This window comes from Salminus brasiliensis, chromosome 10 (assembly GCF_030463535.1).
Source record: "Salminus brasiliensis chromosome 10, fSalBra1.hap2, whole genome shotgun sequence".
NCBI classification, from domain to species: domain Eukaryota; kingdom Metazoa; phylum Chordata; class Actinopteri; order Characiformes; family Bryconidae; genus Salminus; species Salminus brasiliensis.
The window spans coordinates 30192812-30205718 of NC_132887.1; the positions used below are offsets into that span (position 1 = coordinate 30192812).

The 12907-nt window shown below is 37.3% G+C and overlaps 1 protein-coding gene across 4 annotated transcripts in view; it reads left to right on the plus strand.

Moving 5' to 3' along the window:
- Window positions 1-587: 587 nt before the first annotated feature.
- The window catches only part of fsip1 (fibrous sheath interacting protein 1), a 104522-nt gene continuing 92202 nt past the window's right edge, over window positions 588-12907 (plus strand). For 3 of the 4 annotated variants that reach the window (XM_072689783.1, XM_072689780.1, XM_072689784.1), the window contains exons 1-8: window positions 588-743; window positions 1681-1861; window positions 1964-2024; window positions 3443-3597; window positions 3746-3827; window positions 4415-4504; window positions 5614-5750; window positions 7380-7499. In XM_072689783.1, coding sequence (XP_072545884.1) covers window positions 1694-1861; window positions 1964-2024; window positions 3443-3597; window positions 3746-3827; window positions 4415-4504; window positions 5614-5750; window positions 7380-7499 — 813 coding nt within the window. In that variant the 5' untranslated portion in view covers window positions 588-743; window positions 1681-1693. Of the gene's footprint in view, window positions 744-1656; window positions 1862-1963; window positions 2025-3442; window positions 3598-3745; window positions 3828-4414; window positions 4505-5613; window positions 5751-7379; window positions 7500-12907 lie in introns of all 4 variants that reach the window. The other variant, XM_072689782.1, reaches the window with a different exon arrangement.

Consider the following 12907-nt stretch of genomic DNA (forward strand, 5'->3'; position numbering starts at 1 on the left):
ACACCTAAATCTAACCTAAACCAACGCCTTAATCTACACCTAAGGCTAACCTTAACCTACACCTTAACCTAACTATAACCAATAACTTAATCTACACCTAAACCTAACCTTAACCAACACCTTTATCTTTATGATCATTTAGACTGCCCATCAGAAAACTAAAAAACTAATATATAAATAAATAATTCTATAAAAAATAACATCAAGGCTGTTTTAAAAAAACTTGTAACTCCAAAATGGCAACTTTACATATAATTATATAAAACTTCCAATGTAAAACAACATGAAAATATTTATATTGCTCCATTTGTGAAAGTATGACACAGTGAACAGCTGCCAGATTCAAATAATATCAACATCAAAAATGAATGCAATGTTTTTGTACAGCGATGAAAAAAAAAACCCAAAACATCTAGAGTACTTGCAATGGTTCTGTATCACTGTGTTGCTGTTTTTGGCTTGAAAATGGATCCTGTTTACTCTGAATATGGATTATTAGCTACGTTCGTCGCCCACACGTGGATTTCTGGAGAAAAGACTGGCAACCGACGCTGCTCGCCTGTTGCCTAGAAACCCGCTGTAAACAAGAAAACGAAACCTGGGAAGAGCTTCCAGTGCAGAAATCTCACAGCACAGCGCCTTTGAGTTAAATATAGAGGCAATATCTGCAAGTTTAGTTAAATATAGGCAACATATTATTTCCTTCTCTTTGGCAAGTTCACTACCACAATACCGCAGACACGGTAAGACTCTTCTGTTTCTCACTACATGAAGCCACTGTGGGCGCATCTGATGTCGAACACTGGGAAATACGTACCGTACCGCTTCAGTCCAGTACCCGAACAGCCAAAATTTACAAGCGGGAAAATCTGAATTCTAAATGATGCACGATTTTTTTTTTTTTTTTTACAAAATGTGACGTAGCTATACCGTGACGTCTCACTTTTTCAGCATGTTTGCAAAAGCAGTTTTAATCATATTTATTATTATTATTGTTATTATTATTATTATTATTATTATTATGACGTTGCACTCCAGCGCTTAGCTGAGTAATACTATTTAATTTCGTTTAATATTTCGCAGTGTTTGTGGACGGCTCGATGGCGTTGTTTTGGGATAACCTCCCATGCTTAGTGCTCCATGCTTAGTAGGCGGATCCTCCAACTACACGCCGCACTGGCCGCTTCCGTTGTTTGAGCACTACGTCAGCGCGTCCGCCATATTGGTCCAGGCAAGACTGGCCTGTAAATAAATACTAGTAAATACAAGTAAACAGGGACCTGCGTTTTTTTCTGGTTAAAAACATCATGTTTACATTTCTCAAGTTATTTATTGAGTTTTAAATAATTTTATTTATTATATATTTTTAATAATATATATTTTTTCTAGAGTTTTTGATCCACTTGGACTACAAATAAATTTTTTACTCCAATTCCTTCAAATCTTGATTGAACGGAGTGTGTATTAAGCCCATACTACAATTAATTATAGAGACACCTCGAGTATGGAAAGATTTGACTCAGTTCGGCCATTGTTCAACATGTTTCAAACCATTTAAACCATTAACAGAGATGACCGTTTCCAGAGTATTGCTAACCAAGACAGCATACTAGATGTAGGGTTTTGTTTCTTATGTTTTACTGTTCATGATCACAGGCTTCATGATTATATTCATTTAAGGAGACATTATTACATGGACATCACAAAGGGCAGTCTGGATGACATCTCCCGGCCAGCCTCCAGTGAACGCTCTCGACCTGGGAGTCGTGTGTCCAGCATTTCTCTCTCTGAAGTTGGCAGAGTGAGCCTGGATAGACTGGGGTCTCTGGAGGTCCTCAGTACAGATGCTTCAGAAACACAGGTAGAGTTGATCTCAATGTAAGAGCAGTTTATGCCCTGCCTCCCCCTAAATTGATGCTGTCATTTTTGTAACAATTATTGTGCAATTATTTTCTTATAATAGGACTGTGGGAATGAAAAGGATAACTTAGACTGCCAGTCAGAAAACTCACCTCCCGATCAAGGTAAGTGATAATTGGGAAGAGAGAAATAGCAGTTATTTGTGCAGTTATACCTAAGGGGAACAGCAGAGAGTTAAATAGTGCAGAGGCCTTCAAGCTTGGCTTGACCCGCCATCCTTTAAGATCCACAGAAGACAAGCATCCAGGCTTGCACTGAAGTGGTGAAATGAACTTCCTCTGGGTGTCTGAACAGCAGAGTCACTCACTGTCTTCAAACTCAGACTGAAGACCCACCTCTTCCAAGAGTACTGGAAGGCAAAGTGTAATGACGAGTATTGTGGTCTCCATACTGACTTTTGTATTTAGTAGTATCTAAGCTTAGGTTCCTAGTCTATACAAAGCTAAGTGTGTACAAAGTACTTTTAAGTAGATAGTAAAGCACTTTAGTAAGTTGCTTTGGATAAAAGCGTCTACTAAATGCCTTAAATGTAAATGTAAATGTAAGCCTCTTGGACAAATCAAGATGCATTTACTGTGTGGAGCTGTGTTCAGCATGTCTCAAAGGCAGGCTGAGGCATTTCATGATGCATAATGCGATAGTTAACCTGTTATCTGTTGGTCATGGTCAAGCATAAATCTACAACTAGTAATGACCACAGCATAAATATAACAGATTTAAAATTGGCCCTAAAATCAATCTATTAAGCAATTGCCTGCTTAATAATCATATTAAATATATTTATATAACATAAGAAAGGGTGAGGCAGGTTGCAGTCACCAATCTAAAACTCATAGTCATGGCAGATGTCTTAGAATAGGCAGGCAGGTCTAACAAACATTTATAATCACAAAGCAACTAACCAAACAAAGGGTCTAAGCCACAGCACCCAAACAATATCTCACAGCTTTGAAGTCAGGTGTACAACAAAGCCTGTGTCTGAAACTCAGTGGCTTGCTGCCCGTGCGGTCTCATACGTCAGTGCCTTGGAAATCAGTGCAATGACGAAGGTCTCAGTACAATACATCCTCTTGACATTACAAAGATTTGAACACCTCACTGCTAGTTCCAAGGCAGACAGTATGTGTCACATTGTAGACAAAGAAAATTCACCACTAGTCAAGCAGGAGATAAGGAGTTCCACTACAGTCAGTTGTGTCTCTAGATCTGAATCGGGTGAAAGGTGGAGATTCTTAAACTGAACCAGGCCCAGAAAGAGGGTTTTGTGACGGTGTACAGAAGTAGTGTAAAGGGCTTGCGGTGAATGTTTTAAAATTGTACTATGAATGAAAATGAATGTGTACACCAGGTGTGAAATATACAACTGTGAAGATAAAGTCCGCAACATGTCAATTTGGGAGCATTTACTTCTACACAGGGGAAATAATGTAAGAATTAAGTGCTTTATGATCAATGTTTACTGATTTCTTATTGGCTCTGTAGACACCATTATTGAGTCACATCAGAATTGTATGCTTTACAGATGTGTCTGAAGAAGAGACTGAAGATCCTGGGTTGCAAAAAGCCATCAAGAAAATGAAAAGACTGGACAAGGTATTGACTATGAAGATTTTAAATGAAAAAGAGGTGAAAAAGCAAGGGAGGGAACTTCATCAGAAACTCTGGCAGGAACTGGAGGTAATACATTTCCTTCGCAATCAATAAAGTATCTATCTATCTAATACTGGATGAAAATACATATGCATAGACATATGAACATACACATTAACCCTAATCGTGGATGTGGCCTGTAATGTTCCTTTACATTTTAACACACACTTTGTAGGATCTCAAACCCAATAGGACGGCAGAGGGCAGTGACGAGATAGAAAACACTCGGTTGTTCTTGGCACTGACGTCCAGCACCTGTAAGTAATGTTAACAGAGACTATCCTTTCCAGAATCAAACTAAATGTGTACTGATTTTAGTTTGTTTTGAATAAGAAAGCTTTAAAATGTGTTTTTTTTATTACTTATTGTTTAGTTTCAAGGATGTAAGACTAGTCGGTAAAAATAATACATACAGACCTCTGAAGCCATGCGTCATTCTGTTTGAGTGGCAGAAATGAGTAGGATTTTGAAAAACCCCACCATCACGTTCCATGTGTTACGTGTTTCACTGAAATCTTATGCTGTTATGAGGTATATATATATATATATATATAAAATGCATGTAAAATGCATGCGTACCATGAGAGGGTTCTTCGAGCGATGCCATAGTAGAACCGTTTTGGTTCCATTAAGAACCATGTTTCTTTATAGGACCAAAAAGTGGTTTCTCTGTGGCATCGCTCAACGAACCCAATGAATTACCGTAATGTTTGAATTACATTAATTTGTTTGCTGTAGTATTAGCAAAGCAAATTAGTCATCACAATCAAGAAGGCTTTTAAAATCCAAGACAATGATAGGATGTGGTCTCTTAATTTTTGCTGCCTAACATCATTCTCTTTAGCCAAGTCTTGCAGTGAGGAGATGGACTTTGTACCTGTGTTCGGGACCCAAGTTCCAGATGCCCCAAGCCCCCTGAGACTGGGGAATAAAGGTAAGGGCATGTCACAAGGTTGGTTGCGGCTTAGTGTGTTCGGCATGTTCAGTGTGTTTCAAAAATGTGCACTAGAGGGAGTCCTGGCCTTGCAAATAATCATGTCCAAAGTTCATACGTGCACCAGATGTGCACCAGTTTTGTCTGGTTGCAATTCTCATTCCTATTCATGGATTTAGAGACAAATTTGTCTGAAGGGAATATTTAGAAGAACATTTAGTACAAATGCAGAGGAAAATATACTCAGAGTACCATATACACCAAGGTTAGGTTCAGTTTACCTTTCAGTAAAAAGTTGGTCAGTTTATTGTCACCCATTGGGTGATTTTTATCTGGGCTAGTCTTATCCATAACCCTTTTCTCTAAACTAAGTTGGATGTTTAACCTCAGCCTGAAGATAATACAGATGTATAAAAGTACATTAGTCTGAAGATGGAAATATTAGATTTTATTCTTATCAATTTAAATATTAAATCTTGTACAGGCTTTATAGAAAAGTATTACCAGTAAAACGGGGTGCTCTGCAGCAGCGACACATAAACCTGAGGATGCCATGTCCAATCGCAAGTGTGAATTAAAGCTGTAAAAAGCCCCCAGTATTGAGCTGTGGAGAAGTGTAACTGACTTCCCAGAGGTTATGGAGCTTAATGCAATTCCTTTGAAATAATATCATTTGTGTTCCAGAACGAATCATCCAACATAAGTAATTTATCTTACTGATTAATGGAATCAGATCCTCACAGCAATGTTTACCATTTATTGTAAAGCCTTCTCAGAAAAGCAGAGGCTGTTACTGCAGCAAAGGGGGACAAACTCCCGTTAAGTACCCAAATGTCTACAAGCTTTTGGATACAGAGTGTATATACTACTGTGTAAACAGCTCCTCCAGTCACATGCATTTATTATATATGTTATAATCCTTTGTGAATTGTGTCAAAATAATCAAATAGTTATTTTCTATTTCCTTCTAATCACATCTTTTTTAAGTCAGGGATTATACCCCTTGATTAAGACTCACTTCTTATTAAGAAGTTAGCAGACGTTCAGACTGTCTGCTGAATTGTAGTGTTTGCTAGTTCAGTCTCCTCTATTCTTGTGACCCCACACAGAGGTCGGAGTGCAGGCTGAGTCTTCAGGCTCTGTAGATGGGGGTCAGAAGGTGAGGCGAGACAAGCAGACAGACAGCAGACAAACCATGGTGGGCAAGAGCAAGCACAGGCAAGATTTTGTCAAGAAAAACATTGAGGTATGTCGACTTCTAGTCCGTTCAAGGTCTGTGCGGGTGACTAAACAAGTGGGCCAATTTTCCACATTTTGGACAATAAAAAGAAGTCAATTAAAAACAAGGTTGGACACATTGTGTGATGTATGACAATTTTTATTGTGTAAACAATTTTTATTGTTTAAATATACTGTATCAATTTTATTCATTTACATGTAATCATTTTAGGTTTTTATGGTAGTTGTTGGACTTAACCTTTTTAATACACATCAAACACATTAATAGCCACATTTAAACTCTATTTTAACATTATGTAGTATTTTTACCTTAAAGTAACAGCTTCAAAATCTGTGTTATGCTCCACTGACTCGTAATAGGTAGAATAGCATCTCTATTGTTGATGCTCTGAGCTCAGCATGTTGCTTACTGCACTATGCAACTCTGATGAAGCGGGCTGGACAACACTCATGAGAATTATGTGATGCTGTGTAACCCAAGTCATATTTGTATTCATTGTAAAATCCTGTAATATTACTCCATCAAGGCAGCCCATGTGGTTCTTTCATTCTCAGCTTGTCCCGAAAAGCATGTATAAAGCAGTTCTTGCATAATGTAGCTGCAGTGGGAGTTTGGCTAAAAGTCAGATTTACACAATTTTCTCCAAAATGTAATTGACTGAACTCATGCTTATAACATTGCTTCATACTGAACAGGAAAGGAAAATAGCCTTTTGTATTTGTTTTCTGACAAATTGTTTGTTTGTTTTTGTTGTCCTACATTTGTATTTTTAGGCCACATAAGTAGTCTTTTTTTTTACTTGTATGATGTTTTGTGCAATGCTAATTAATGAGTATAAGCTTCTATTATATTATAACAAAATAATCAGAGTGGGCTATGCAATGTGCCATTAGCAAGTAAGAACTGCTTACAGTGGTGGTGATAGAATCCAGACTTCATATGCATTCGATGCCTCTAAAAGCTACATGACAGAAACTTATTAAATGACATTGATAAAATGTGCAGATCTAGAATCTGTCAAAGGGTAATAAGTAAGGGATTTATTCTTAGATATGCACTCTTACTCTGAGAAGCTTTATGAGTACATACGCTGTACCAAATGACCATTCAGTTTCTCTACAAAGCGCCATTTAAAGCAGCATTATAGAGAAATAAATATATCTTGCTTCTGGGCTCCCCTTCAGTTGGGAAGTGTAATTCGGGCTTTGAGCCACCACTAAAGAAGGCGCTGTACATATGCTTTTCCGGACAAGCTGAGAGGTACAAAACCATCACTGAAAGTGAAAGAAGCATATGGACTGAGGTGGTAGAGTGATATTATTTTACACAAATATGACTCTTCTTAAGCAGCGTTCCGCAGTTCTCACAAGTGTTGTCCTAGCAGCTTCACCAAAGTTACATAGTGCGGTTAGCAGCATGCCGAGCCCAGAGTATCAGTGATAGAGACGCTGTTCTCCTTATTACAGGTCAGTGGAAGCCGTTATTTAAAGGCAAACATGCTACATAATGTTGCAGACACTAAACTAGGCACTAAACATTGGGTAAAGATTGTGTACATTTAAAATCAGGACTATTGCTTATCTCAGTAGGTCCATGTTAAAGATAATTTGTGATATTTGTGTGTAACTGAGGCAGCTTGCAGGTGGTGTGAGCAATGCGGTGCTGATGACTCAGGATGAGAAAGAACGCTTACAGGATCTACTCAAGGATTTAGAAGAAGAGGAGGCTCATGTTGACCCATTGGCCAATACTGAGGTACATTCACACATCCCGAGGAGCATATGTAGTATATTAGGTAGAGTTATTTTTCTCCATTGTGCAGGGCGTCATTACACTGTCAAGCAGTGTGTGGGATGTGAGCAACAGGTCTTATCTTGCCTGGTCGGTCAGCACGATGCTCAGACTCAACTGAACTAGAGGAATTACACTGGTTGATAAATGATGTGACGACAAGACCACTGATGCAGAGTTTACGGGTACAAAGGGTGTTTACATGCGGGATTGGTTTGATTTGATTTCTTCATTATGTGGCCACCCTCTCCTTCCTGCTTTAGTTTATGTAGGCTTTACATTGTCAATATACAAAAGCAAAGATCAACCATAAGTGCTTATGGACTGACAAGCATATAGTCACTGGCAAAAACCTTGTGTCTCCAAAACAGTAACTTTACAGGAGAGGGGGGAAAAGACCTTTACTTTCAATAGACATCAATGTAAAAAGCAGTTATTTCTGTGCATTTCCACTGGTCTATTCATCATGAAATTTTGACTCGGTGTAAAAAACAACTGCCATACTCAAAAAGTGACAAGTGAAATTTTATTTGCATAACAACAATGATATGTTGCATTTTGCAATGATATTTCACTATAATTTTTGACCCCAACTAAGTCAAGGCATTCTGTAAATTCAGAATAGATTCATGTAGTGTAAATACAAGTGGAAATGCCAGGTGCTTCTGATAACCTTGCATCATTAAATACAAGCTATTCCAATTTGGAGCTTTTAGATGAAGCTTATACGGTGCCTATAAAAAGTATTCACGCCCTTGGATATTTTACCTTTTATTGCTTTTTAAATGGAATCATGGTCAATATAATTTGGCTCTTTAATATAAAAATAAAAATGGATTTCTACAAATTAATGTAAAATAAATAATTTCATAAATACCCCCCCTTCTTTTAAAGTCACATCATTCAACAGAGGTCTAGTCAACTGGTGCTAGTAGTCTCAGATTTTGCAAACTGGAGGCCACCTAAGTGCACTGAATGTATCTTAAGTGATTGTAGTATAAAGACACATGTCTGGAAGGTCAGTCACTGGTTAATCAGTATTCCTGGCTGCTAATGAAGACACCGTGAAGACAAAATAACACTCCACAGAACTTAGAGAAAAGGTTGTTAAAGACTATCAGTCAGTAAACATCTCCTGGCATTCAGTATTTGTGTAAATCTAGAGCAGGCCGTCCTATTAAGGGAGGCCACCAGGACACCTATGACTGCTCTGATGTAGTTAAAAGCAGCTAAGATGGAAGAGACTGCATCCACCAACTTGAAAGCTTTGTGTGGAAGTGGCAAAATAGAATTAAACTTCAGGTCACCCAAAGGCATGTAGGAGTCAGCAAGGTCAACTGGAAGAAAGGTCTTTGGTCTGATGAGAGCCAAATGGAGCCAAATTTTGGACATCAGATTAGACCCTATGAAACGTGCTTTAAGTCCAGCCACTGTGCAACCTGATGACTTGAGCAGTTTTGCATAAAGGAATGGAATAAAATTGCAGGGTCCAAATATACAAGCCTGATTGAAACAGACTTATTGCAGCCAAAGTTGCATTTACTAAATACTGACTTGAAGGAGGTAAATATATATATATATATATATATATATATATATATATATATATATATATATATATATATGTAAAGTCAAATTATATATACAATATAAAAGAAATAAAAGGGGAAAAATCCAAGGGTATGAAAACTTTATATGGGTACTGCATGTATTAAATATCAGCCTATAAATTCTTTAGACATTTAGCTGTTTTGTGCCCTACTTATATCTCTAGATCAGGACAGCCCACAGGTCAAAGTTGGACCAGAATGCTGATCTAACTCCACCCCCTCAGCCAATGAACGAACATATTTTTTCTACTACTTATTATATTATTTAAAAGGAAAGTACATTATTTTTACATTATTTTAAAACTGTTTAGTTACAAAAAATTAGTGTAATGTCATAAAATAGATGGAAACCCTGATGCATGCAAGTAGTCTGTGTAGTAAGAAGCTTCATATCATCTGTTTTTTTTTAAGTAATCCATTAGGAACGTGTAACTCAGACCATCTTTGGGTTTATATTAGCATTCTTTTTTCCGTCTTTGGTGCCAAGACTTCATCTGTCTGTTATTTTTTCCATTAATCCACTTCGAGGCAGCTACCTTTGGAATGAATAGGTTTGTTCAAATAGCCCATATTGTCTCCATTATACATTTGCAACACTCCATTCCCTGTGTTGGAAATTTGTGAATGATGATTCTGAGCCATAACGTCAAAATCTACATTTTCCCTTCCATCAGCCAATAACTGAAACGGTATGTGAGCTGTACCATACCGTATTCTAGTCTGTGACTGGATTTTGTTTGGTATTTTCACACTATGCATATGTATAGTGCATGCTTCACTTGCTGTGAGTTTGGATGTTGCTCTGATAAAGGATAACTAGAGGCCATATTTAGCTCAATTTGTTCCTTTCATGCTGCATATTCCAGCGCCGCTCACTCCGCAACGCGCTGCCAGAGGATTTGGCTGCTACGTTTATGGCGTGCTTCTTCCCTTTGCAACTCGTCCGTCTGCAATTATGCATGGCAACCAAACAGAGCGGAATACAGATGCTCGGAGGCCACCTGAAGGGTCAGACCAAAAGACTTCCTGTTATTGCGAGACCCTGTTGTTGTCCGCGCTTCAGACATTTTTGATGTCTTTTGGCCCATTGCGGTGACATGTGAGTGACCAGGCACACAGAAGGGTCTTGGCAGGCTCCGATATGACCTCATAATCAAACACAGACGCCTCCTGTTCTCCTCTTCTGTGTTTTATAGCCCGTCAGTCAGGAATCGATTCCCCAAGGCGCTAAAATGTGACTTCTACCTGCAGCAGGAGTATCTTTAGGTCAGGGTACTGGTTTACATGTTCCTATTTCAGACTTCAAACTGAATGTAAAGATAACTGATGGTCTTAAAACTGGTTGAAAAGTAATGGTTTCACAACAAAGTACACATTTTTTCCTTTGCCTCAGTGCTAATGCTAATTGGTGTAATTGGTGTAACCTAAGCCAAAGAATTACTATATCAACTGATTTATATGTTATTACTTATCTTGTTAAATTCATTAAAAAAAAAAAACAAGTTGTAATGACATGACCTCTGGGCTGACCCAAGCTTTTATGGGGCCCAAAGCAGATTTTTATTTGGGGCCCCCTATACCACCACCTCAACACCAGATGCTTCATCATTTATTGCCTTTATCGACAACCCAAGCGACACATATCTGCATTTGCCCAACAGTGGCAGCAGCCAACAGCAGAAATTGATTATTCAATGTTATTTTTGAACTATGTATTTTTTTTTATCATGACATCTTGGTGCTCTTGGGGGCCCCCTGGTGGCGTTGGGGCCCTAAGTGGCTGCGTAATTCAAGTATGCCCTGGGCTGGCTCTGCACAATTTTTACATAACACAAGTCTAGCAAAGCAACTGCACTGTTTTATAAAACAAAATGATATACAGTACCTTGCAAAAATATTCCACCACTGATTCGGTCACCAGATTTGTCTGGATTACAAATGACACACATAATGCTCCAGTATTTTTACAGCAAACAGTAGTCAACATTGTATGTCAACATTTGTCAACATTCATTTCGTTTGTCAGCAAATCTTGAAAAATTAAAATCTAGCACTTGTTGTTTGCATTATTATTACTTAACCTCTTTAGACTAGTACTTTAAGGAATCACCTTTTTATGCAATAACAGCATTAAGCCTGTAGGAGTAATTTTATGCCAGTTTTGCCCACAGTTTAGAAGTGAATTTCACAAATGATTTCTGGCGGATTTGCCCCAGGATGTTCAGGTTAGTTGGATAATGCTTGTGGACTCTAGCTTCCAAAACCAGTCACAGATCCTAGCTTCCAAATGTGGAAATTAACTTGTATGTTACTTTAGCCTTGCACTCTGGATCATTGTGTTCCTTAAATGGACACTAAAAAGTAAAAATAACCGTAAGATTTTAAGATCTTTTCATTTTACAGTATACTGATGCCACCCCCAAACTACTCCTTTTTAGTCTTAACAAAAGCTTATCTCATATTTTAGATGAGTCACTCTGATGCTTTCTGAGTGGAAAGATGCAGTTCCTTCCAGTTCCTCACAATTGATCTAACAGTGCCTCTTCCTATCTTGTGCATGTCTATAACTTTATCTCTATTTGTTTTTAGTATTCTTTCCATCATATTAACAGTCTTATTACAGTCAATTGTACTTGAATTAAAGGGGGGGTCGTTTAACCAGAAAATGTGAACTTAAAAAATGAAATGTAATAGTGCAAAACCTCACCGTGTCTGTTGTAATCCAGACAAATCTTATCACTTTTAAGGGTGTTGAGTGCTTTTTTTTTTACATGTGACATAATTAATAGGTCAGTTTCAAAAAACCATGAAGTTAAACTAATGGAATTAATATGATACTCCTCTGTAGTCTGGAAGAAAAAATGGAAATTCATAATATATAATCTTGTTTATTTTATTATTAATATATTTTATTATAATCCAATGTTCCACACTGTAAATGTCTTTTATCTCACATTTAGTGAATCTGAAAATCTAAGTAGAGCAAAAGGTGACAAATTTGTACAGTATACAAACTAAAAGGTGACAGGTTTTAGAAACCAAGGCATAAAAACGGATAAAATGCAAATAATGAACTGAAATATATGCAATAGTTTTACAAAACCTATTGACAAAATCAATTCAATATCCCAAAATTAAACTTTATCACTCTCAAGGTACTGCTGTGCTTTTATTTGAAATCTCTGCTGTCAATAACTTTCAAAATGAAAAACTGTTGATTCAAGGGAATGGTGTATTTGTCATTCAATATGGTGACTTTCAACTAGTATGCATGCAGGTTGGTTTGTATGTAGAGATAAGATAAGATAAGACAGATAAGATTGTTACTTATAAGTAATCTTGCTAGTTATCACCTTTTATCTTTATAATGTGTCTGTAATCTGATACTTTTTTCCTGATTTAGTAAAAACATTACATGTGTTCTGTTCTCAGTCCTGGTTATAAGTATCCAATACTTATTAGATGCCTTAGCCATGTAGCTTCAGTGAGAAACTAAAGTACAAACTGTGAAACAGTCTTGTTTTGGGGTGGTAGACTAAATTAGGTGTATTCTGCACCCATTCATCCATATTTTACATACTTATTACTTACTAATCCAATCATGTTAAAGAATGTCTACACAATGACATGACCAAGTTTAATCAAAATTCTCCTGGCTTATACACATAAAAACGGTTTGTCATTGCAAAACTGAATTTAATCATCACTGTTTGTAGACTGGCTAAAAGGAACATTACTTTCAACACTATTCATATTCTTACT